At 41.2% G+C, this 25,608-nt stretch overlaps 4 protein-coding genes across 4 annotated transcripts; 3 read left to right on the top strand and 1 right to left on the bottom strand.

Annotated features, from left to right (window-relative positions):
• Positions 1-162: 162 nt before the first annotated feature.
• On the top strand, positions 163-11,630 carry zdhhc5b (zinc finger DHHC-type palmitoyltransferase 5b). The gene is made up of 12 exons (XM_063876240.1): positions 163-275; positions 1,681-3,130; positions 3,460-3,581; positions 3,736-3,893; positions 4,347-4,519; positions 4,654-4,756; positions 4,888-4,979; positions 5,691-5,823; positions 6,887-7,007; positions 7,185-7,291; positions 8,079-9,004; positions 9,477-11,630. Exons 2-12 carry the CDS (start codon positions 2,982-2,984, stop codon positions 9,580-9,582), a joined length of 2,190 nt encoding a protein of 729 aa, XP_063732310.1. The 5' UTR covers positions 163-275; positions 1,681-2,981; the 3' UTR covers positions 9,583-11,630.
• A 1-nt stretch (position 11,631) lies between these two features.
• Positions 11,632-15,967, bottom strand: tmx2a (thioredoxin-related transmembrane protein 2a). The gene is made up of 8 exons (XM_063876243.1): positions 15,704-15,967; positions 15,499-15,559; positions 14,605-14,718; positions 13,798-13,874; positions 13,253-13,359; positions 12,555-12,620; positions 12,290-12,419; positions 11,632-12,212 (listed from the first exon to the last, which is right to left on the bottom strand). The coding sequence occupies exons 1-8, from the start codon at positions 15,890-15,892 to the stop codon at positions 12,033-12,035; spliced, it is 924 nt and encodes a 307-aa protein (XP_063732313.1). The 5' UTR covers positions 15,893-15,967; the 3' UTR covers positions 11,632-12,032.
• On the top strand, positions 15,966-18,930 carry si:dkey-6i22.5 (polyamine-modulated factor 1). The gene is made up of 5 exons (XM_063876246.1): positions 15,966-16,270; positions 17,432-17,537; positions 17,650-17,750; positions 18,182-18,377; positions 18,756-18,930. The coding sequence occupies exons 1-5, from the start codon at positions 16,074-16,076 to the stop codon at positions 18,816-18,818; spliced, it is 663 nt and encodes a 220-aa protein (XP_063732316.1). The 5' UTR covers positions 15,966-16,073; the 3' UTR covers positions 18,819-18,930.
• Positions 18,931-18,993: 63 nt separating this feature from the next.
• med19a (mediator complex subunit 19a) lies at positions 18,994-25,562 on the top strand. Its single transcript, XM_063876245.1, has 6 exons — positions 18,994-19,364; positions 20,106-20,228; positions 20,610-20,743; positions 20,892-20,988; positions 21,071-21,165; positions 25,148-25,562. Exons 1-6 carry the CDS (start codon positions 19,145-19,147, stop codon positions 25,211-25,213), a joined length of 735 nt encoding a protein of 244 aa, XP_063732315.1. The 5' UTR covers positions 18,994-19,144; the 3' UTR covers positions 25,214-25,562.
• Positions 25,563-25,608: the final 46 nt, after the last annotated feature.

Raw genomic sequence — 25,608 nt, 5'->3', positions numbered from 1 at the left:
ACTTTTACTTAAGAACAAGATCTGAGTCTTTCCTCCACCTCTGGATACTTGTATATTAATACAGTAATAGTTCATTATCTGTCGGAGTTGTTTGTTTAGACCACACCTGCTCCTCTCTGATTGGATGTTAATCCCACCTGAGGGACGACGGACTACTTCCGGGATTCCGATGTCGGCCTAGCCAGCGAGCTAACTAGTTTGCTAGCGGCTAAACTCAAGGAGGACGGTAACGACCCACACCCCACAGGCACGACAGCTCGCCTGTTCGGCATTAGGTATGTCATTCTTGTTTTACCTGCTTTATTTGGTCACTGTTTAGCCGAACATGTGTCTTTCGAGCCGCCAATAAAAGCTACTCAGCGATTGTAAAGCTCCCCATGCTAGCCAGGTAATGTTAGCTAACTATTATAGCTGTGGTAAAAGACTGAGCAGTGTCGCAAAAACTTTCGAAGCTAAGGTAAGATCTAGCTGATTTTTAAGAATGGCTTAAATATATTGTTATTGAATTCAGCGTTATAACAACGAGATGAAACAACTCAGCGTCTATCATTGAGTTTATCAAAGTGAAGTGTGTTTTAATGAGTTTTATTGTGGTCGCTGTTTTGACTAATTCCTGGCACTGCCCTGGCCTGTTGTTAAACGCTATGGTTGGTATGATCAAAAAATGATAGTGATAGTCAATCAAAGGATTTATGATCAAACAAGGCATCAGCTAGATGTTTGACAGATACTGGGAACATTCAGTAAACTCAGTGGCCCTTCTACGATGTAGATTGCGAGCTGCAGATTGTTGAGCTGACATAACAGGCTCGACATGGGGATTTTAGGATTCACACTCTTTATAGTTTATTGTTTGTTTTGCAGGTGAGCTGATTAACAGCCATACTGATACTCACAGCTCTGTATTTGTCAGCCCTGATGATTGTTGAGAAGAGGGGTGTGTCTAAACTATCAGATTTCACTGTTACCCTGGATCCGTTTACAGTGTGCTCACTTCGCTGTGTTTCATCAGGAGGTGAGGGGAATTAGTCTGATGTATGTCAAAGGCGTCCCGGCTCGTCCCAGATAGTTGACTCCCTGGTGTTATTAATTTCGAGAAGTCGGAGGACGTGTTTCATTTGACTACCGGAGGGCATTGAGGTTTAGCAACAACACTAAGGCAGTTGAACAACTCTGCTTATGAGTAATGGTGGGAAATACTCAGACACATATTGTAACGTGTGATTGTTGTGAAATCAGAGTGAAACGTTTGCTCATCTTAGATAACTGTGTCATGTAACCTAACAGTGAAATGTGCTCCTGAAAGTGAAGTGTACACTTGCAAAACTTCCATTCTCTTTGAAAATGGAAGGCCAAAGTTATTTATTTCATGTATGAATCATCTTGTAAAATATCAAGAAATATCTCAAAAAAAGGAAGTGCCCATTACTTACTTAAAAGCCCTAAATGCTCTTATTATCCAGCCAACTGTGAAAACCACAAATATATTTGATGTACATCCATAAAGACAGGAAAGCAGTATTTCCTTAAAATTGAAAAGAAGGTACAATCAAATATGTGCAATATATCGTTTTTGAAATCGCTGCAAAATAATAATTGAGTACTTATTTCAGCTGTAACCATTGAAAGCATTAGTTTTTGTTTACCACTGATTTTCTTTTTGTAATGTTTTCTTTACAGGGGCATCTAACAGCTGACCCACAGAGCCAGTCGGTAAAAGAAAACAGGAGAACAGTGGGACAACTGGACTAAAATGCATCAGACTACATAACACCACTGCTGCACGTGGCTTTGTTTAAGAAATGCAAAATGGGAAAGGAGGTCTATCTGCAGAGAATTTGGAGGTGGGAGAGGTCCCTTCACCCAGAACCGGCCAAGTACGGTGATGCCTCGATGACATACAAAGGACTTCTTTTTGGAATGAGTTGATTTTGTCCTCATAATAACACAAAGACTGAAGGCAAGGGTCTCACAAGAACTAGGGGTCTCTGGCCGAGCTATTGTACTTCGGAAAGGCAAAGATAGACACATTTTTCAAATGTTTTTTATCAGCTTTTTAAAAAATATATATATTGCAGCTGGATTTCTTTGGACTTTTATTTGTTGTTGAGCAGTTTTCCCGCAACTGGTTTATGAGTTGGTGTAGTTGTTTTTCCCTGCTGACTTAGTTTGAAGCGCTGGAACTGTCCCTTCAGCCGCCATCCTTTTACTTCCACCCACCCAGTGCCTAAATAAGCCCTCTCGGGACAATCGCAGAAGTCATCAGCAGCTGCTGCGCTCAATCCTCTGCCTGTTCTCCTCTATGTGCTTCTGCTCTCGGCCTGCTGGCTATCCACCCACTACCTCTTTATTTTCTGCTCTTTTGTTTGTATATTCATTTTCTCTGAGACGCATAATCAGACCCTAAGCACAGTGGCGAGTATTAATGTAAAAACTGAGTTTCACGAGTGAACTGAAACCTAGTTTTCGCAGTGTGCGAGTTTCTCTACGTTGGTGTTCAAGCACTGAAGTTTTGCCGTTACACTGGTGCCAGAAAGCAGACAGATTAGATTTATTTATATTGTTGCACCAAATACAGTTGCATTAAAGCCATACAAAAATATTTATGAATTACCTACACATATTTTTGTATCACATTGCTCTTGTATAGTTTTCTTTTTATAAACCTCTATTAAGATTATGCACACAAAATAAATATTAACAACAAGCTGTACACATGCAGTTAAAGCTGTATTTTGCTTTATAAAAACAATCTCTGATTACATAAGTGCCAGAAGACTGTCCGGATACAGAGAATCCTTCATGTGTCCATTCAGTTGCTGCTTTGCATAGTGTTTTCTTTTCCAGTCAGTAGTCATGGCCCCTCCCACCAAACAAACTCCATATTCGCCATTTTGACCTGTAAAGCAGCCTTAACAGTAGGTAGACCTTAGAAATCTACCTCTCTCTCTCTGTCTTCCTTCCCTCTCTCGCTGTCTCTGATGCCGGGGTTCAGTGGTGGGGGGGTTGGGGGAGGAGTAGGTGTCCCTGCTTCTGCTCCTCCCCGTCCATTTCGACCCAGCCGATATGTCCCGGTGTCTGCAGCCACCACTTTCCTCGTCGGATCCACCACCCTGTTCTTCTGCTTCACGTGAGTGTCTCTTTCCTTATCTCACTCGTATGCACAAACACATAATGCAAACATGGTGAAAAGGGTCACTGCGTGATAAATAATATTTGTACACATTTTTGTGTGTGAATATCCCTATGCATTATATATGTAAGGAAATCCTCTTGATGGTTTATCCAATGGTTTATTATTCTTATTCTAATGAACACTGTACTAACAAGGTTCCTTAGAAACGCGTCTCTGAAAATACAAAATATATAGCACACCCGTATTTCAGGCAATCATATACGTCAAACTGTCATTTTATTTATGCATATATATAATTGAACATCCTTTTCCGTGCTGTTCAGATGCCCATGGTTGTCAGAGTATTTGTCCTCTGTCATTCCCGTCTACGTTGCGGTGATCTTCCTCTTCACCCTCGCCAACTTCTGTATGGCCACTTTCATGGACCCTGGAGTCTTCCCCAGAGGTAAACATATGTGAACAGTTGTTGTTGGTTTGCACTGCTGAGTACTCGATGGATAAATTAGACCGATATGAATGAGCGTGAATCATTAGAAATAGATTGAAATGGTATAACGTAAAGCAGGAAGACCATAAGACGAGTGTTCTGTTGTCTTCAGCCGAAGAGGACGAGGACAAAGAGGATGATTTCCGGGCCCCGCTCTATAAGACGGTGGAGATCAAAGGGATCCAGGTGCGCATGAAGTGGTGCTCGACCTGCCGCTTCTACCGCCCGCCGCGCTGCTCGCACTGCTCAGTCTGTGACAACTGTGTAGAGGTAAACACACACACACACACACACACACACTTTGTAATGATGAGCTTGAGACCTAATTATAAATTGCCTTAGTTCACAATATTTCCCTATTATTATTACAAGTTATATAGCAGGATTTTCGGGTCTTTTTTTAGCCGTTGCTAAATATTTTTGGGTATTTACTGATCCTAAAAAAATTGTCTATACTGATTGACTGTTAATTGAACTATTACAACAAATCCCCCTCTGTCTTTTGTAAAAATGATAATATATATTTGAAGATGAATGTTTCCGAATATTCACAACACCTTTAAAGTGCTTCTGTCATGAGGTTGCAGTACATAATATAAAACCGTATTAAATGTTTATGTTGTGGTTTAAATAGCAAGTCCTAATGTCAAAGCAAACTTGTATGACCCTTGTATTGACTGCTCATATCCTCCCTGTTGCTCACACAATCTTGTGCTCTCTCAGGATTTTGACCACCACTGTCCTTGGGTGAACAATTGCATTGGTCGGAGGAATTATCGCTATTTCTTCCTCTTCCTGATATCCCTTACCACCCACATCATCAACGTCTTTGGCTTTGGCTTGGTTTATGTCCTGCACCACCGCCATGAGCTGGACACGCCACACGCTGCTGTAACGTATCCTTTACTGCTGCTGTATAGATGCAAGACTATTAATGGAACTTTTTTTTACACATTACATTTGTTTTCCTTTTATGGTTTTGTTTTTCTGTGCTGGATTTGTCGTTACCTCCTTGACCCTCTCCTCCCAGTATGGCTGTAATGTGTGTGGCTGGTCTGTTTTTTGTCCCAGTCGCGGGCCTCACTGGGTTTCACATGGTGCTGGTTTCTCGCGGCAGGACCACAAATGAACAGGTACAAACAAGGGCTGGCTGTGCGCGTCATATCCTGCTTCAGTAAATTCACCTAGAGATAAATGTTCCCTTTCTGTATGTTTTAGCATTAATGTTGTCACGTTTTTCTCTCCTCCCTCCCTCTCTCTGTAGGTGACGGGGAAGTTTCGGGGAGGCGTTAACCCTTTCACCAACGGCTGCATAAGGAATATTTCTCATGTACTCTGCAGCTCCCAGGCCCCCAGGTGAGTCTTTGTCCCTCCTCTGCACTCATCTGTTTATTCCCCTCCTTTACATTCTGACCCACCATAACTCTTTTCACTACCTTCTCTCCCCTCTCACTTTGCCACCGTCCTCTTTGGTTGTTTGAAAAGCCTTCAGTGTTAGTAGCCTCTGGTGTTAGTTGTGTTTGTCAAGAGCAGAATACTGCTACATCTGTTTAAAGGGAAAACACATCACCTTTTATTTAGCAAATATGTTATATATTGTTTTTGCAGCTGCAAAATCTGTTGAGACAGTGATATTATTCTCAGAGGAACAACATGCTATTTCAGTTTTGCCCTACCCTTGGTAGCTGGGACATATCAAACATACATAGAAGCCACACAAGAATACAATTCCTTCCTTCCTTCACTTGTATTGCAAATTAGCTGCTTTTTTTCCAACAGTGAAGAAATGGCATCCAAAAATATATGTATATGCATGTTTGGGATGAGGAGGACAGTAATTTAGCTGACTTTGGATGTTCGGCCGTGTTTTTACGAGCCAGAGTATACGGCCTAAGAAATGCTGTAGAGAGGCTGTGGCTGCTCTGCAAGACGATATGGCAGGCGGGAACCCTCAGGAATTCAGAAGCTGGCGCGCAATGAATCCTGGTACATGTAGGCACGGCCGGGCTAGAACTTAGTTCTCTCTTGTCAAATATAGCACTGAGGAATTTGTTTTGCCTCTCTCAGATACATGGGCCGGCAGCGGAGCCCTCTCACGATGGATGTGCAGCCCCCGTTCCTTAGACCGGCTCTCACTGAGGCACAGCTAGAAGCCAAGGTCCTGGACAACGGCATTCAGAATGACCGACACAGTACCAGGGTGAGTGACACTTAACCCATCAAACTCACAAAGACTAGCGATGTAAATGTGGAGGTTTAGGTGAATGAACTCCACAGAGGCATAAGAATTATCGGTACTGTGTGCTTGTCTGTATACATTGTTCCTGTGGTATAAAACATCTGTTTTACACCTGGGAACCCCAACAGAAATGTATCACATGTTGGGCCTTACTGTGTTCTATTTATCTTTAATGTTAAATAACCAGATCAACATTTTCCAGCAGTTCTTAGTGACCGGTGTGAAGGATCTAAAGCTTTAGAATTAAAAAAGAAACCAAAACACTTTCAATCACTTAAACTCACTTTATAAAGTTAATGTTTTGTTCTGCATTGCAGCAGGCTAAATCTATAAAATCCAAACTTTATTTGTTAAAGTTTATTAGTAGGCTTCTATTCTTCAAATGGTTAACTTTCTGAACAGATAAAGTAGAAATACCTGAGGTCAGCTCACCGTTAAAATGGTGTCCCATCACCAGATTGTTGTTAATTAATGAAGATATCCGTGAGCTGCTAGCTTTGCGTACTATTTGCATCGTTTTGTAGAGTTGTATGAAAATGTATTCAGATATATTTGCATTTAAATGTTCAGTCCCAATGTAAAGCCTTGCCGCTTTGCAACAGGTTTGGCAGAACTGGGAACAGGACTCTTAGCAGAACATGAAACATTTCTCCCAACTTTACTTTTATCAGAATATTCTTTTTACCTCCCACGCCTCAGGATTCCCTTGACTGCAGTGTTTTGTTTACTGGGTGAGAGTTCAAGCAATGTTAAAATCCCACCACATCTCAATAATGTCTTATCAGCTGCTTAACAAGGCATTCATACTAAAAGTATTTGAGTTTATCAGTGGGTTTGATCAGATGCCAAACCTTGAACACTTTAAAAATGGTTTTCATATCTCCCAAGCAATCGTATTTGAAAACATATTAACATTGATTTCCTTTTTTCTGTCAAAAACTCAGTGTTCGAGTGTTAATCATTTTCAGTCATGGGCCTGATGCCATAAGTCTACCAACATGACCTTTTTATACATCTTCTCCAGTCCAAAAGCAGTCTAGATCAGATTGAGAGCCAGTCGGCTGATGCAGAGGCTCCACCTCCACCTCCACCTCCTCCAAAACCAGAGCTTCGTTACCCTGGTCTGCCCCGTGCTGACACTGAGGGTGAGACACACGCTTACTCACACGATGGAATCTGTGTAGCTGCATGTATATCACCTGACAAGCCAACAGTGCACCTGGGGAAACTTCAAGTATTACCTCCCAAAAGATTAATGTTTGTTTGCTCATCATAAACACGCCTCCTTTTTCAAATGTCACTTTTGTTGTCTTGCCACTCAGAGAGCAGCTTGTTGACTGAAGCTCCACCCACACCGTCAATGTTCAAGTACCGACCAGCCTTCAACAGCCCGGGAAGGAACCACACTGCACTCACACACCCCAACAAGGTACATACGCCAGCACAGATATCAACTATTCACATGACATAATGTAGATACTTTAAGAGTATTAAAGGAAGAAGCAGCCTAGAGTGAAGCTAACCACATGTCTTTGCCTTATTGGAAACTCAGTCACATGTTAGACTCATACAAATCTAACCATACATTTTTGAATATATATATATATATATATATATATATTATCAAATAGCAAGACATTTAAAAAAGGATATGGTTAGCCTTATGGCACAAATAATGTAAAATATAGACACAGTATCCCATTGATACTGTAACAGATGGTCTGGTGGCTGATATGCCCGCACCCTTCTAATTTCCTTTGTGGTTAATGCCATGCCCCTCTTTTTGTTTTTTTGAATTGACCATTCAGTGGCCATCGGTTGATCAGTAAGTCTGAGCTAGTGTCATCTCTGTGTGTCCCTTTGGTTGTCTCTGTGTTTGAGTGGATCTATCCTTTCCCCTAAGACTGCATTGACTGCAACGTGTAGTTCCTGTACTGTATGTACTTGTATTTCCATTTCTATGTTGATACACAGTCTTTGACATGCAGTGTCAGTGCCTGTTCCAGCTAGTCAATGTTTCCACTTCAGTAGTGTGATGATGGAGTAGAGCACCGGTCAAGCATCCAATATTTCCCCAACACTCTTTTTTTCTTGTAAGATCTGTAATTCATTCCGGAGGACACATGGTGATTTTAATCTCTCTCCCCTCTTCATCCCTGCATTCATCTTCATCACACTTCCTCTTCTTTCTACCTCTTATCTGTTTCTCCTCTCAGATGATCCGTGGGGAGAGTCTTGACTCTCCATCTCCCACCATCCTCCAGTCGAGCCGTCAGTCTAGCTACCGCTCGGAGCCGAGCAGCCTGGATGGTACCACAGTGGTTGGGGGAGGTGTAGGGGCGCGCAGAGGGGGAGGGGACAGGGGTGAGGGCCCCGGAGGCCCTGGCGGGACTGCTGGGATGATGTCAGGGGGCATGTCAGGTTACTCCCTGACTGGGCGCTCCTACACCTCCTACCCATCCTCTCTGGTTCTGTCCGCTGGCGGCTCTCGCTCCTCCAGCCTGCGCTCAGCGCAAACGGCACACCCGCTGACCACGCTCCAATCAGAGGGCACCACAGACACCAGCTACAAAAGCCTGGCCAATCAGACGCCTCGGAATGGCAGCCTGTCCTATGACAGCCTCCTGACACCATCCGAGAGCCCAGAGTTCGAGTCTGCTGCTCACGAGCTATCGCCGCAGAAGCCTCGTGCTCCGTTTCCCTCGGCAACTGTAACCAGCCAGCCCAACATGGTGTCACCCAGTAGCCCGCTGCAGGGCTACACGTCGCCCTTCCTCTCAGCTCAGATTGCACAGCAGAGGGAGGGGCAGCTGCTCCAGGGCTCTGCCACTTTCTCCTCCCCCCACAGGGCTTACCTGCGTGCTGTCAGTCCGCCCCCTCCCTCCTCCTCTGGGCTTTCTGAAGTCCAGCACCTGCTCCAACATAACCAGGACTCCACTTTCCGAGCCCCTCGTAACCCTTCCTCCTCATCCTATTCCCCTCGCTCATTAGAGCCCCCTATCTCCCCGCCACCTCGCGGCCTCTCCCTCGGCAAGTCCCAGTCTTACATTGCAGAGGCAGGGCCTCAGCACAAGCCTCGGCCTGCAGGAGGAGGCATTGTGCTGGGAGGGGGAGGAGCTGGAGGAGGGCAACAGGCTCCACAGTGAGTAATGATCCCTCTCCTGATCCTACTGCCTGCTACTTTTCCTCCTTTTCCTCCTAATTCTCTGCTTCTTTCTCCCTGGTTTGTCAGTCCTCCTCTTCCTCCCTGATCTGTGTGAGTCTTCCTTTTCCTCTTCCACATTTTACAGTAGCTGTTAGCTTGTTTAGTGTTTAACAGTCGTTGTGTGTATGTAAGTCTTGTCAGTTCAGTTTGTGGATTAGCAATAATTCATTTTAGCTCTGTGGAAGCATGTCTTACCGTTTATTTGTCTTGTAACCTTTTCTGTCCTTTTCTTACTCACCAAGTTACCAACTGCCTTACACAATTGATGGTAGAGAAAAATGGTGCAGTTTGTGATTGTTTGTTGTTTTTTATTGAAGTAGAACCACTCACCTCCTCATAATGTTATCCCTGTCCTCATCCCTAATCTCTCCCCCTCCTCCCTTCCCCTTCCTGGTGGCTGTCCAATCAGATCCACCTCTCGTCCAGTCTTGGCCAATCACACCACATCCAAACCCGGCAGTGGAGTGAAGAAGGTGACGGGTGTCGGAGGGACCACTTATGAGATATCGGTTTGAGAGACAGACATCCATTGCTGTCCACCACAGGAGGGGGAAAAGTCGCCGACTACTTCAGAGCTGAACATTATTCAAGAAAGCAGGCTCCTTTAAAAACATATTTTTTCCACGGCAAAGGACGAAAGGAGCAGACCTGTCTGGTACCCACTTTATTTTTAACGCCACTGGCCAATCTTCTCTTCAAGCCTTTCAGAGCTGAACAAAGAGTTAAAGGGGACACCTTATTTTCCACAGGATTAAGTCGTCTCCATTCAGCCGCTTTGTGAGCCATAGACTGATGTGACTGTACGATCAAGGCTGGGTATAAACGTCTGCAGAACATGGAGCATTATCCAATGATTTGGTATATTAGCACACACATTGACCACTGTCCGACCCTTCAGGAAAGGATGGCCTTTATCCAGCGGACCGGGAGGATTTGTTGACCAATAGAAACGTCTTCTTCACTTTCTGAATGGACCACAAAACCTGTTGAACAAGCAATCATGGAAAAAGAGTCCAACCTTTAAACACAGTATCATTTTAGTTTTATAAATCTTTTTTTTTTAATATTGTTTTATAAAAATGTATAAAATCTTGCAGATTCTTAATGGGTCAACTTGTCAAGTATTGGAGATGACAATGGACGAGGGTGGCAGATGTACTGTGTGTAATTATTCATGTAAGCGATTTTAAATCAGTTGCCGGTTTGTATTTAATGGCTGCATCAGCCGCTCATGAGCTCTTGCTGGAAATATCATCGTCCAAAGAGAAAGATGATCGTTTGGTGGACAGCTGAAATGGCAAATAATTGAGCTTAACTTTCTGAAAGCCACAAAGAAATTCTGACTCACGGTTTTCAGCACAAGCATCTTTGTGGAATGTACGGTTGAAATGTCGATGCTAGAGACATTATGCAAAATCTGTTAGTAGCTTTAAGACCATTGTATGTCTTTTTGGTGTTTTGTTTTTTTAATGTTATTTCTGTCATGTTCTGTTTATCAATCAAGATGCTTGCAGAACCTTTACCAGATGTCCAGCCAAATAGGGGCAGCGAGGGAAGGGCTTATTTATTTCTTTATTTCACCAGACCTTGTAGTCTTGGGCACGTTTTCAAACCAGTCTCTACTCGTTTCTGTTCTTCTTTTTGTTTTAATGGATATAAGAAGATATTAATATTTTTTATGAAAAATCATACTATAAATGATATTGTGAATACAATATGCCACTGAACAGAAAACAAAGAAGTGGGGACTGGTTTGCAATCAGACACGGTGTTCATTGTTCTTCTTTTGCCTTGAGACCATTCATAGTGAGTCATGCACATTTTAATTTTTTCTATTTGTTTGTATTTTTTTACACTTTTGTGAGGAAAAATATGTAAAGCAGATTAGATTTCTTTTTGATTGACTTTAAAACGTCTGTAAAGGTACATTTGATTTGTATTATACCCACAGCCATGATGAGAATAGAGGAACTACAGGAAGAGAGGTGTGTTTGAGTTTCAGGATTGGGCATTAGAGTTATGGTTTTAGTTTTTCTGTCAAAGCGGTTTTAGCAGTAGAATGTCAAAGCTGGCTGAATGTGGCACGTATTTAGGGGAAACGCTTGAAGCACACGAGTATCATTGTTTAATCCAAATGGGCGTGATACGATTTTCATCCCTTCCAGTCCTCTGTGGCGTTGGTGTGCATGTGATTTTTGTTTGTCGTGCTGAATGCTTCTCTGGCGTGCGTACTTGTGAGAATATTGTCAAAAGCCCACCTGGTTGATGTGTGGGTGCTAACAAGAAAAGGAGCATTACCAATGGCACAGGCAGCCGTCGTTCGGAGATTAAGAGAACCTGCGTTACTTTTCTTCCTGCTCTGGCCGAGGATCAATTTGAAACTACGTGAGTACAGTATGTATACTTATGTGTGAGATAAAATTTCGCTATCGTGGGCTGTGGCGACTGGAACGAGTTTCACAAATATCTGTAACCAGTACAATAAAGACATTTCCAAAATGGCCTTATAAAGAATTTTTAAAAAGAAGTCTTCTCAGAATAAAAAAGGTCGAATTGATAGAAACTGGATGTGTATTTTTTTTATTTCAGTTTCAACTCTTACTTTGGTATCAAACATGAGACATCTGTAAACACACAAATTGCAAAATACAGGCAGCAAAATGTCAAACGCAGGGATGAGATGTTGCTCAAAGTAACACAAAAAAGCATTCAGTACACAAAAGGCACATGTTCTCAAATAATTTAAGTTATAAATGTAATAAAATGTCCCCAAATCATTGTGGCAACCAAACCACACTGCATAATAACCAGTCAGACCAGAGGAACATGGTCCATTTTCTGACGAGGTGACATCTAGCAGTGGTTGCACCTATTTTCCTCTATGCGTTCCATAATACTCTAGACTTCTGTTAAAAATTAAGGCGTGGTAAGAAAAGTAGAGACTTCATGCAATCATCTTCTCTTTTTACTGGTCTTTCTTGCTTTCTGTGGGCTGCTCCGTGTTGTCGGTTTCAGGCTGGAGCTCGTCGCTGCCCTCCTCTGGCTGAGTGTCGTTCTGCTGCTCTTCCTTCAAAGCTCGACTTTTGTTAGGCTTCTTGGATTTTTGGAAGAGCTCATTCAGGTTAAACTCTCGGATTATGTTCTCCTAGAGATCAAATGATGTACAAGTTAGCATCCATGTCACAGAACTTGCTCAATGTGTTTGTTACAGACAAGTCTTACCTCACTGAAGGCCCAAGACACAGCTCTTGCTTTGTTGTCCACCATTGGACGTCTCATAAGTTCCTGCCCTCCTTGAAAAAGCACCAATGAGGGCAGCTGCTTGGCCAGGGGAGAAGTACTAACTCTGTACCTGTGTAGGGACAATTCATGGGACAATCAAAACCATAGCTCAGAGAATTTGTAAAACCTTTGGTTAGCATAAACAGTGTTTATTAAACACCAATAGGATATTATTGTACTTCTATATCATCATAGATGGGCCAACCTCTCTGAAAGCTCTCCATAGCGTCCGATGTCCACCTTCCCGAATCTGAGTCCAGCACAGTTGTACCTACAGAACGCAGGGGAAAGAAGTATGAGACATTTAGGCCTAAACCACAACTAAAAGTAGGTAAAAATGTCCTAGGAAGTATGTAAAAATATGAATTTGAATATTTAGATTTTAAAATCTAAAGACACATTTAGACAGGAATACAGTATTGTATATGAAAGTGAGTTATTAAGCCAATCTTCCATGAAATAAATGTCTAAAAATGAAAACACTATCATGTAGCAGCAGAAGGCTTTTGACTGTCTCACTGTGTATAATACCAGCAGGTAAATTAATGCAATTATTATGTTTCATATCAAAGACCATGCTTTTTCAGTCAATGTAGGAGTGAATGCCAGAAATATATGGATGTAAAATGTATAATTTTTATTCAAGTTGATCTTCAAGCAAAAATACTTATAAAAAGTAAATAGATATAGTGGTTGCTTGTTCAAGTGAAAGCAAGACTAGTGATTTTAGGTTTAGTCAAGAGTGTGTATTTTTTCTTGAACTTGACTAATCCTATCAGAGTTATAGCTGTCTCTCTATAAGAGACTCATTAACTTGTTAAGGGGCTAAGGGAAACCATGACTGAGACGGTGTTAGCCTGAGTATCTGGATAACTAAAGGGCCATTATTTGGTTACATCTTACTTGAGTGAAAGGTCTGCAAAGACAGGGGCGAAAGACTGGCAGTCAGAGGACCAATTTGCGTAGAATTCAACAATCCAGGTGACACGGCTGTCTTTCTGTAGCTCTTCCTGATGAAGAAACAACACAGAATTTAGTAAGTATATCATTCATTTACAACCCCTCGTCCACGACTGGGACATCATCAGATATCAGAGAGGTCTTACATTTCACTAGTTTCTTTTCAAATGTCTGACATTCAATAAAATATTATTATATCATTTGGTATACTGCTATTATAATGTATCTGCATCATGGACACTGTCCAAAATGCTGAATCATTCTTATTGTACTGTGTAATTAGAAGTTAACTTGTTTATGTTTTTATTATATTGAACAAAAATACTAGATTCCCCTGTTCTAAAACCCACCAATTGTTCTTCTTTCCTAACACTTCAAATGCCTGAGGTTCTGCTGTACGTCCAGTGGCAGTAATGACATCATATAGGAATTTAAAAGCCTTTTAACAACAAACTGCAATTCAGTGTTGCCTGTTGTGTAACACTCACATCAATGGTCTTGTCACTGAAGTACTTGATGTACTCGGGACCCATGTAGAGCGGAGGCTTACATGTCATGACGAAAGCTGAAGAGAAGGCACAGAAAAAGAGACTGATACGTTTACATAACATGCTTGTGGTGGAAAGAAACAATTATTAAATATAAGTTTTACATTTAATGAAACTATGAATATATCCGCTTGCGTCAATGAATTGCATTTAACCCATAAAGTATTTTTTGACACTAGACATGTAATGCAATTCTGCAAAAACAGTGAGGTGCTCAGCTACAAAACTTCAGTGGAAGAGTAGTATTAAAGAAAGGAACTGGAATCAGATCTGTTTTGAGCTTGAGTCAAGGTGTCCTGAGGAATATCAACGTTGTGTTGAAACATGGGCATCTACTGCAATTTGCTGCTACTTTTTTTGGTTCTCGCATAAGCCAAGTACCCCCAATTTTGGAGGATTTTATGGATATCTATCAGTAATTCTATAGAAACTGTATGGGAATATATAGACCCAAGTCAATATCAAGCCTTAGAAGCCCTGTTTATTGTTCTTAAGTGTAATTATCCTCAATTATTATTAATATCAATATACGTTTATGCGGGGGGGGAAGCAGATGTGCTACTTTGATTAGCACATGTTACATTTTTAATTAGTTTTTCTATTGTTTATTTACTGAAAAACACAGATTAAACAACAAAATGTGTGAGAAGGTGTAATGTGACCTTGATGCCAGACTGCTTTCCATTAATATCCCTTCAAATAACTTAAATATGTTGTGGGGGGGACAGAAGTTGTAAGACCACTGACCGACACACAATGTGAGGTAAAGGATGCCGAGCCGGATGTCCAGTCTGAAGAAGAGGATGACGTTGGCCACTTTACTGAACAGGAACAAGTTGCCTATGTGCTGCTCCAGTGTGACTGAGGAACAGGGGGAGAAGAGAGGAGGAACAATGAATGGAGCACATGGAAAACCTTAAGGTTGTGGATACAAGGTCAGAAGCGGGCGGGCTCACACTGCACGTTTACACAACAAAGCAACGTTTTTGGGAAAGCACTTCCTTGGTGTGGTTTTGCTGCAGAGTTTCTCCTCTGGTTTCAGGTTAAGAATTTTAAAAAATCAGTTACCCATTAAGTCATAAATAGCTTTTTGGTAAACGTTTCAGGGTTACACATTCTAAGACACCAATACCTTGCTCTGTAAAGCTGCAAAGATCAGTTGATGGACAAACAAAACCCATCTCCAAACAGTTTTGATAATTGATTAATAATCAAAGAATGTATTCAGAAATTAGGACCAACAAAACTAAAAATGTAAAGACATCACCTTGGATTTCGTGAAACCATAATGAATATTTTTTCAACATTTTCTGACATTTTCAGACCAAAAGATTTACATAAATTGTCAGATGAATCAATAGTAGAAAGGTTAAGTTGCATCCCTAGATAACTGTGTATATACAGTACAACTTTAATAAGAAGCTCAGGCGGGTCTCCCCCCCTCCCAAATTGAGCAGCTGCTTAATGCATAGACCCCTTTCGAGGTGTTTGTTTACAGTGTAAACAGTAAATAGTTGGTTTACACATATACAAAGGGGTTTGTGTGTGTGTGTGTGTGTGTGTGTGTGTGTGTGTGTGTGTGTGTGTGTGTGTGTGTGTGTGTGTGTGTGTGTGTGTGTGTATATATATATATACACTTACTTGCTCTCCTGTTCTTCATCATCACTATTGCACTGAGAAACATAAGAATCTCCAGCTCTCTCTATAAAATAAAATAAAACATAAAGATGAAAAAACCTTGTCATACTAAAAGAGTAAATCAGCTTACTTGTCTAGAAAGGGCTAACATAGCCCCACCATTTTTAGCAGCATGTCTGCAGCGCAACACTATCTCCAGCATGCTCACCCAGTCAAAGTTGCAGGAGTTGCCGTCCTCGCGCTGGGTCGCCAGGTACTCGCACAGACCTGGAGCCTTTCGGACCAGCATAAAGGCGACAGTCATAATAACCGAGGCGATATAATACGGTTTCAGCAGCCATTTGTAAATCTGAGGTAAGTGGTACAAGAAAGAGAACACTCCTGTGATCAGACCCATCTTGACAGAGACGACAGTCCACTCGAGGGGTTTGAGGGGCAATGACAGCTGAGGAACAACTGGCAAGACCTCTACTATAAGTGCGCATGCGCAAAACAAAACGCGTTCGTCTGTTTTGGGCTCAGCGATTCGCCATACATTTGGCGGGTATCGCAAAAACATAAACATACGAAGCTGAAAAATGGAGGAAAGCGAAGCCTCAACCAAAAAGGAGACTGAAACAAGAAATAATGAAGCCAAAGGAAACGTTTCCGCAAATCTGTCAAACCCTGGGTCAGTTAATAATCCGACTGAGGAGCCGGAAGCTCGTTACAAAAGGCTGAAGCTGTTCGACAAAGTAATGCAGAAAAGCCTGGAAAAGTTCATCGAGCTTGCCAGGTAACGTAAAGAGCAATTTGTGTTTATTGTTGAAAACTTTCCCAAAACGACAGTAAACCTTGTATGCGATAGTTATAGTTTGCAGCGTATCAACAGATCAATGTTATCCGTAATTTACAGTGTAATGATGTACAATTTGGGATGAGTGAGATACGTATGTTTCTGAAGTTGTAACAAAGCCAACAGGAAGACACAGATGAGCCACAAAAGCAGCGTGTATGTGCTGGTGTAAATTAATGAGATCTTAGCATTGTAAATGACGATCATGACTGTGTAGCATTCATTGACACCATTTTCATTGTAGGTGCCCAAGATTGAATACTTTATTGTCATGCAGCTCAATTATGAGGGACCTAACTCAGTGTATTTCTGCCAGAAATAAAGACCATCAGAATAAAGTCAAGACCCAATATAGAAAGTAACAACACAGAAAACCCCAAACATTATTGAAAAGACCTGCTTTTTAGATAAACCTATTCTATTTGAGTTGTTGCATGACTTGTTATTGATTGACAAGATTTGACATTCTTAAATGTTTGTAAAATAATAACGGCTTGATTTTCTATTGTCTTTATATGTATTAATAACACAATAATGGTTTGGCAACAACAATTTAGTGTATTTGCACTATCTCTGCTTAATTTTTGATGATCAATCAACAGATATTTTGTCTTTTTTTCCAGAAATATCTGAAAATAGTGAAAAATGCCCAGAAATGTTCCTTAAGTCCAATCCAGCGCCCAGATAGAAAGGGACCACTCCCAATTTTTCTACAGTATGGCAGCCATTACAGTGTCTGTTGAATTCCAATACAGAGAAATGTTGTCAGCAGTTTATAGGATGCAATAAAAAAATGTAAATTTTACTCAAACAAATACCTATAAATAGTAAAACCAGAGAAACTGCTATTTCGCAGTGGTCTCTTCATTTTATGCCCTGAATGATATAATACAGAAAAGCAATCAATCCTCACATGGGCCTGTACAAAGTTTCTCTTGTAATTAAAAAGTAAAGGAAACTGCTGTCCTCAATAAGGTTCTGTGTATCAATAATGGATAAATATATCCTTTCAGCACTTTAATAGTTAGGTGAGAAAATGTCTGGTGTTTTGGAAAAGCCATTGTTTTCTGCACTGTTGGTTGACACTGCTTCCACTCACAGTTTCAACAGATTCGCCAGCATGTTTCGTCCTTTGTACAAGAAGAACCCGTCGAAGATGGAGAGCATTCACAAGCAGTTCATTGAGGAGTTGAGGAGAAGTATACAGGTATGCAGCCCATCTCATGTATGAAAATAATAACATCAAATGTAAGATCTACTGTCTTGTTGTTTGTATTGGGTATGTGTATGCACTTGCTTACCTGCCTGTGTATGTGTAGGAGGACATCAGCAGATTGATTGAAGAAGGCGGCTTAGTGTTCAAACTGAATGAGCTTGACAAACTGGAGAGTGCTGCCAAGAACAATACAGTCCCCGCATGGTGAGTAAAAAGCAATGCTCTTCACCTTCCAGGACCTTCTGATAACAGCAAGCGAGTAAGTCGATGGCAAATTCAAACATTCTGAGCTGCATTTGGGTCTGATGTGTCTCTGAATGAAACAGCTTATAAAATGTTTCTATGTAAACTGTAGATACATTACATATTTAACTGATAAGATTGCAGATTTAGTCATAACTGACACTTTAAAAGTAGATGCATAAATGTGGAAAACAAAAGGTAACAGTACAAAGGATTTGCTGCAGCATTGTTGTGTTAATCAGTATGGATTATGTCTAGGCACTTGTATACATGGTATTTTATGCTTTTTGTCCTAACCTTCTTTGCATTGTTCATAACCTCTGTAATATTTCCATTTTGCAATCCAAATGCAAATTTATTTAAATCTTTAATCCTGTCACTTGTTCTTTCAGGCGGCCGAGTGGAGTTCCTGAGCAGGACTTTTGCAGCTTTTTGATGCCATACTATAAAAAGCAGGAGGCCTACATGCGAGTGGAGCTGAAAAAAATTCAAGCAGAGAATGCTGCCCTGGCACAGAAGGTCCTGGCTGGCAGAGAGAGCATTTCTCAGACTGGACAACTTGTTTCTACCGCTGTTGATGAGTGGAAGGTGAGAGACAAATAGACAATATAGCAGTACAGGATAATACTCAGAAAGAAACCATACTCAAGATGTTTGTTTTTACACTCAAAAAGCGGATGCATGTGTAAGAAATGCTGAATTGCTTACTCTATAACACATCTTTTAACATTGTATATAATATGGAAATTATTATAGATTGAAATATAGATTTCCGATATAAGTATCATAAATATAAAAGCTGGAAAGTCTTTATGAAGATATAATGTATTGTAAACAGGACTGATGTGTTTTAAAATTATGTTGCAACTGCTGACAGATAAAATGTACACTATGTAAAATATAAAACGGAAGTTTGCTTCAATTTTTAACAGTTTTTGTGTGATTTCTTCTCTCTCTCGCTTTTAGACAACAGTCACAGAGTTTGAATGGTTGACACCTTCTCTTGACCCTGCTGTCGAGGATTGGTGATCATCTAACGAACTGACCTGCAGATATCTCCTCTAAATTAACTGTACATATATATTGTTTGTTTACACTGCTTGTTTAACTGAAAATAAACTTGATATTATCGAAACTAAAACCATTTTGTCCCCTCATTGATTATTTCCATGCAGGCCACCGTACACCAGTCATTATGGTGCGTGTTGAGGCTGGGTATTACGGTACTCGGGCCATGAAAATAATGCCACAAAGAAGTGAAGAGTCGAGTAGTTCTCTTGGTTGACGCGCGGATGGATTTGTGGTGAACATCTTCACAAATACCAGACCACACGCTTGTAGAAACTGGTATAGATATGGCGGAAATGTTTTCAACTATGTTCGGGCAAAATGAAGCCCAGGGACCGCCCGGCTCGTCGTCTCTGGGCTTCGGACCGGGGAAACCTCCGCCGCCTCTTCCGCAAAACCAAGCCTCCATGACGGGGCAGATGCCACCACAGCTCGGTGATGAAGGGCCTGCTCTGCGGAAGCCCGGAGCCATGAATGAACCTTTCTACTTACTGCGGGAGCTTCCTGGTACTGGCATACTGTTGTATCTGTTTATACTTTATATTATGTTTGCCTGTTTATTATAAAAAATACTTTATCTGTCATCAAAGGTTGCTAAGCAGTTAGTAAACAATGCTAGCTAACATTAGCCAACACGATTGAAACCTAAAATAGTGAGTTTGCTCTTCAACGAAACAGGTATTAGCCAAACTGTTTCAATAGGTTTTGTTGTCTTGTGTCTTGTGTTACATCCACTTGAGTTTTCTACGTTTTACTTTGCATCTGAGTAAAACGTAATGTAAGACCCAATATCTGGCTAGCAGAGAAGTACTCAGACCTTGTACTTCAGTAAAAGTAGGAATACTCTCTTACAAGTAAAAGTCCTGAAATCAAAATCTTTGATGCATTGAAGTTCTATCAAATATGAGAAAGGTGCAGATCATTTTAATCACTTTGTATGCTGCAGGGTAGCTTGTGGATTTACTCCAGGGGAAACTAAAGTCTTATTTAGGTGTAGCCTATATTTCACATCATTAATGCCTCTGACTTGTAGTGGGGGAGAAGAAAAAGTAGCAAAACATTAAAATACGGAAAGTAAAACATTCTACTGAAGTACAGTAGTAGTATATTTATTTAGGTACTTAAAAACACTGGTGGATAAAAGTAGGAATACTTTTTTGCTAATACTGATTACGAATGAAATGAATTACATATTACATGATTTTTGGTCTGTGCTTAAATGACCGTGGTATCAATCTGTGTGTTTAGTGGGAAACGAGTTAACGGGCAACACCAACCTCATCACACACTACAACTTGGAGCACGCATACAACAAATTCTGTGGAAAGAAAGTGAAGGAGAAGCTCAGCAACTTCCTGCCAGAGTTACCAGGTGGGTTATTGTCTGTGTTGAAGATAAAGGCTGCACAAACCTAATTATGAAAGTATATTATGTTGTGCATATATGTAGATGTTGCATAACAATTAAGGATCCATCATTGTTCTGATCTATAAACTCGCCACTTAAACAGGTGTAGACAAAACTATATCAGCTTTCATGTAAAGCCCCCGATTATATGCAGTATTCCTATACTATCTACGCATGTCATTCAACTCCCCATTACAAATAATTCCATATCTTCAATACGGTCCATTTTCTGAACTTTTGTTGGTGATGTTTAGTTCTCTGGAAATCCTTAACATTGTTTATATTTTTATGTTTCTCACATTCCTCTCTTACTCCAACCTGTCCCTTTTCTCTCCTGTGCTGCAGGTATGATCGACTGTCCGGGCACTCAGGAGGGCAGCTCGTTGCGTTCTTTGATTGATAAGCCTCCAGTGTGTGGGAACTCATTCAGCCCACTGACAGGCGCCCTGCTTACAGGCTTCAGACTACACACAGGACCGGTACTTACTGCATATTAACAGTATTATGTTGTTATGTATGGCAAAGTCTATTTCATTTGGATATCCTGGCCTACGGGTTTCTTTAATCTCTTAATTATAGTGTTCGGATCATTCTTACACACGTCCATTCTGTGTTTCTTTTCCCCAGCTACCAGAACAGTACAGATTGATGCACATACAGCCTCCAAAGAAGAAGAGCAAACACAAGCACAAACACCATCGACAACAGGACCCATTGCCACAAGGTAATACATAAATTATACATGTTTACACAAATGCAAAGGAATGTTGTCAGTTTAATAAGCTGCTTCTTTCTTGGCGTCACAGAAACTCCATCAGACACCGATCCCAAGAAGAAGAAGAAGAAGAGGGACGACGATCCTGACCGCAAGAAAAAGAAGAAAGACAAGAAAAAGAAGAAGGTAAAAAAATATATCAAGTAACTATAAAGTTGACCCATATGTGTTATTGAGGGTCTTTATGTTTATGGACAAAGTTAGTGTCCTGACTTTAACCAAACCAAACCAATAATTCCAACTTTATTTTAAAATTATATTAAATACCAAGTTTTTCAGAAAATACATTTAGGTATTATCAGGTTTCAGTCCGGTAAAAGAACGTTAAAAAATCTAGCTGGTAGATAATACCATTTTACCCAATATTGCTGTATAAAGTTATGCCTTACCTATTCATAAACTGTTTCCAACACATCCAAAGCTTTCATCAGATACAGTGGGGCAAAAAAGTATTTAGTCAGCCACCAATTGTGCAAGTTCTCCCATTTAAAAAGATGAGAGAGGCCTGTAATTTTTATCATAGGTATACCTCAACTATGAGAGACAGAATGAGAAAAAAAATCCAGGAAATCACATTGTAGGATTTTTAATGAATTTATTGGTAAATTCCTCGGTAAAATAAGTATTTGGTCACCTACAAACAAGCAAGATTTGTGGCTCTCACAGACCTGTAACTTCTTCTTTAAGAGGCTCCTCTGTCCTCCACTCGTTACCTGTATTAATGGCACCTTTTTGAACTCTTTATCAGTATAAAATACACCTGTCCACAACCTCAAACAGTCATACTCCAAACTCCACTATGGCCAAGACCAAAGAGCTGTCAAAGGCGACCAGAGCCTAAATTGTAGACCTGCACCAGGCTGGGAAAACTGAATCTGCAATAGGTAAGCAGCTTGGTGTGAAGAAATCAACTGTGGGAGCAAATATTAGAAAATGGAAGACATACAAGACCACTGCTAATCTCCCTCGATCTGGGGCTCCACGCAAGATCTCACCCCGTGGGGTCAAAATGATCACAAGAACGGTGAGCAAAAATCCCAGAACCACACGGGGGGACCTAGTGAATGACCTGCAGAGAGCTGGGACCAAAGTAACAGAGGCTACCATCAGTAACACACTACGCTAGGCATGGCACGGTTTTGGTGAAAAAACCGAACCGTACGGTTTGCTTGCCACGGTGCGGTGCGTCTGTGCACCGTACGGAGTCCACGGTTTTTTTTTTGTTTTTTTTTTCTCCAGACGTTCGACGTTGCATTGTAGCCTAATGCCCGTATGTTACCACGTGGTTTTCATTCGCGCGAAAGAAGCGAAAGCTAAGAGGTCGAGGTGTGTCAGCGTGTACAAACATGGCAAGTGGGAGTGGAGAAGGCGGGCCGCCCAGGCCGGAGATAGAGGATGCTCCGGGAGCCGCGGTACGTCATGCCCTCTCGCAGATACTTTGGCACCAATGTGATACCCCAGTTATATGACGAGACAAGGGAGGAAATAGTGACGGAGTTGTCTTTGGCATGCCACGTAGCTCTGACGACGGATGGATGGACTTCTAGGTCCACGGAAAGTTACCTGACAGTGACTGCCCACCACATTAATCCCCAATGGGAGTTACGAAGCTGCGTATTACAAACGCGCCCAATATACGACAGCCACACAAGCGAATTTCTTTCCAAAAAGCTACGATTTTTTTACAACACAGGCAAGAAGCACAAAGCCTTTCCAAGATATAATTCGTGAAGAGGTCACTTCATACAAGGAAACAGGCTGCATCTCTGTGGATGAAAATCCCCTCGCATGGTGGAAGACCAACGCACGTATCCCCATGTAGCAAAGTTGGCACAACGTGACCTGGCTGTCCCAGGTACTGTGCCAGGTGAGCGTGTTTTTTCCACAGCAGGGGACATTGTAACTGCAAGTAGGTCTTGTCTCTTGCCAGAAAATGTTGACAAACTCATTTTCATGCAGAAGAATATGAGAATTAAGTGAAAGGGGGAAGGCTGTTTTAAACAGTGCAGTGTTTGGTTCTATTGCAATATTTTATACTGATTGTGTCTGTGTGTATTTTGTTCGAAATTTTGTTAATATAACAGTGGCACTGGCACTTTAAGTTTAGATACCAAATCCAGCCATATGTTTCAAAGCACTGCACTTTAATTTCAAGTGAAAAAAATACATCCTCACTCTCAGGGATTAGAAGAGTTGTTGATTTTGTTTTCTGTTAGGCTGGTTGGATGGTGGGCTCATATTATGTTTACGGCCTCATGTTCTCATAGGCAATTGTGTTCGCCTGTTCAAAGGACAGCAAACATTCCTGACACTTATTTTGAGTAATAAAGTAAAACATGTTGAAATCATCCATGTCTTCCCTCTTGCTCTATCAAAATACTACCTTTCTGAGATTGTTAAAACAGTGTGCTTAGAGTCAATTGAAATTCAAGTTTGTGCATTATTATTACATTATAACTATAATTTTATACCCTTTTAAATGCTGTATCCTAAACTATGGTTAGTAATAGCATCTGCCTAAGAATATTCTCAGAGACAGGGCTCCTGTTATAAACTGGCTGTTACCAGAATGGCAAGGACCAAGTTGTAATGCATTGCTAAAGGCACTGTGTAATGTTGTGCTGTGGTAGTAAAATCTTTTCAGTGACTATTACAGTGTTCCACTGGTGTAACGGCGTGTACATGGGGCTACGATAAAAAAGTAAAAAAAACACCAAGAACTGTACAAAACCGTAAACCGTGGACCTCAAACCGTGATACACCGTGAACCGTGAGTTTTGTGATCCGTGCCACCCCTACACTACGCCGCCAGGGACTTAAATCCTGCAGTTCCAGACGTGTCCCCCTGCTTAAGCCAGTACATGTCCAGGCCCGTCTGAAGTTTGCTAGACGGCATTTGGATGATCCAGAAGAGGATTGGGAGAATGTCATATGGTCAGATGAAACCAAAATAGAACTTTTTGGTAAAAACTCAACTCGTCGTGTTTGGAGGAGAAAGAATGCAGAGTTGCATCCAAAGAACACCATACCTACTGTGAAGCATGGGGGTGGAAACATCATGCTTTGGGGCTGTTTTTCTGCAAAGGGACCAGGACGACTGATCCGTGTAAAGGAAAGAATGAATGGGGCCATGTATCGTGAGATTTTGAGTGAAAACCTCCTTCCATCAGCAAGGGCACTGAAGATGAAGCGTGGCTGGGTCTTTCAGCATGACAATGATCCCAAACACACCGCCAGGGCAACGAAGGAGTGGCTTCGTAAGAAGCATTTCAAGGTCCTGGAGTGGCCTAGCCAGTCTCCAGATCTCAACCCCATAGAAAATCTTTGGAGGGAGTTGAAAGTCCGTGTTGCCCAGCGACAGCCCCAAAACATCACTGCTTTAGAGGAGATCTGCATGGAGGAATGGGCCAAAATACCAGCAACAGTGTGTGAAAACCTTGTGAAGACTTACAGAAAACGTTTGACCTCTGTCATTGCCAACAAAGGGTATATAACAAAGTATTGAGATGAACTTTTGTTATTGACCAAATACTTATTTTCCACAATAATTTAAAAATAAATTCTTTAAAAATCCTACAATGTGATTTTCTGGATTTGTTTTCCTCATTCTGTCTCTCATAGTTGAGGTATCTATGATAAAAATTACAGGCCTCTCATCTTTTTAAATGGGAGAACTTACACAATTGGTGGCTGACTAAATACTTTTTTGCCCCACTGTATCTAACACCGTATTAACTTTGTGATCAAAACGTTTGCAGAGTTCCGTTTTTTTACGTCCAGGTGCTTAAACAGTCGCTGGGGACTGACAGTTCACATCCCCCTTATTATTAATTGGACTGTCACAATATTCACCACAAGATGATTATTGCCAAAAATATGTATTATTAACGCAATATCCACGGAGAGTTGGTCAGTTACACAATCTCAAAATCTAACAAAGAGCTCATTTGTTCCCCTAAATACGGTATTAAACTGTATATTAGATCCGGCTCTCATGTCAATTCACACATCATCCAGAAATTGTAAACACAACAGCTGTTTGTTGGCTCCGAGTCTTGTTTTAATAAGCATGTAAACCAGTGTGTTGCTGCTCTCTGTCTCCCTCCAGAACCGCCACAGTCCCGACCACCCCGGCCTCGCTGGATCACAACCCAACAGCAACAGCCTCAGATAGAAAGTAGCCCACTGTGTGCACGCCTGTGTTTGAATGTGTGTGTGTGTGACTGTGCATTTTGTAAGAGGATGCGTGTGTGTTTTACAGATAAGTTTATTATTTGGAGTATGTTCAATGAGAGACAGGATGAATCAAATAATGCAAATGGTTGTATGATGTGTGGGTGGATGAAAGGAGCAGTGGTTTTGTGTGAGGATGAAAGGCAACGTTACAGAACAGTGTCAAAGGCAGAAAGATGCTGATGTTATGGATGACTGAGCGAGCTGGCAATGTATGAATGTCCCTTTTTTTGATTTTGTTGTGATATCTTTTGACCATAATGCCAAAATCCAATAAACTTTGGTTATTATCTTTGCTTGTGCTTCCTTGTAGGGCATATTGTGGGAGTGTAGATA

This window comes from Eleginops maclovinus, chromosome 23, assembly GCF_036324505.1.
Source record: "Eleginops maclovinus isolate JMC-PN-2008 ecotype Puerto Natales chromosome 23, JC_Emac_rtc_rv5, whole genome shotgun sequence".
Lineage (NCBI taxonomy): Eukaryota > Metazoa > Chordata > Actinopteri > Perciformes > Eleginopidae > Eleginops > Eleginops maclovinus.
This window is presented reverse-complemented; position numbering and strand designations above follow the sequence as displayed.

What these genes read in the sequence shown, in the direction of transcription:
- zdhhc5b (XM_063876240.1), top strand. Translation starts at nt 2,982, where the DNA reads ATGCCGGGGTTCAGTGGTGGGGGGGTTGGGGGAGGAGTAGGTGTCCCT. An exon ending in TGCAGCTCCCAGGCCCCCAG is followed by an intron (nt 4,980 to 5,690) that starts GTGAGTCTTTGT and finishes TGCCTCTCTCAG; the next exon opens with ATACATGGGCCGGCAGCGGA. An exon ending in GGAGGGCAACAGGCTCCACA is followed by an intron (nt 9,005 to 9,476) that starts GTGAGTAATGAT and finishes CTGTCCAATCAG; the next exon opens with ATCCACCTCTCGTCCAGTCT.
- tmx2a (XM_063876243.1), bottom strand. Translation starts at nt 15,892, where the DNA reads ATGGGTCTGATCACAGGAGTGTTCTCTTTCTTGTACCACTTACCTCAG. An exon ending in TTTGCAGACCTTTCACTCAA is followed by an intron (nt 12,621 to 13,252) that starts GTAAGATGTAAC and finishes TGCGTTCTGTAG; the next exon opens with GTACAACTGTGCTGGACTCA. An exon ending in TGTCTTGGGCCTTCAGTGAG is followed by an intron (nt 12,213 to 12,289) that starts GTAAGACTTGTC and finishes TTTGATCTCTAG; the next exon opens with GAGAACATAATCCGAGAGTT.
- si:dkey-6i22.5 (XM_063876246.1), top strand. Translation starts at nt 16,074, where the DNA reads ATGGAGGAAAGCGAAGCCTCAACCAAAAAGGAGACTGAAACAAGAAAT. An exon ending in AGTTGAGGAGAAGTATACAG is followed by an intron (nt 17,538 to 17,649) that starts GTATGCAGCCCA and finishes GTGTATGTGTAG; the next exon opens with GAGGACATCAGCAGATTGAT. An exon ending in CCGCTGTTGATGAGTGGAAG is followed by an intron (nt 18,378 to 18,755) that starts GTGAGAGACAAA and finishes TCTCGCTTTTAG; the next exon opens with ACAACAGTCACAGAGTTTGA.
- med19a (XM_063876245.1), top strand. Translation starts at nt 19,145, where the DNA reads ATGGCGGAAATGTTTTCAACTATGTTCGGGCAAAATGAAGCCCAGGGA. An exon ending in CTTCCTGCCAGAGTTACCAG is followed by an intron (nt 20,229 to 20,609) that starts GTGGGTTATTGT and finishes CCTGTGCTGCAG; the next exon opens with GTATGATCGACTGTCCGGGC. An exon ending in TCAGACTACACACAGGACCG is followed by an intron (nt 20,744 to 20,891) that starts GTACTTACTGCA and finishes TCTTTTCCCCAG; the next exon opens with CTACCAGAACAGTACAGATT.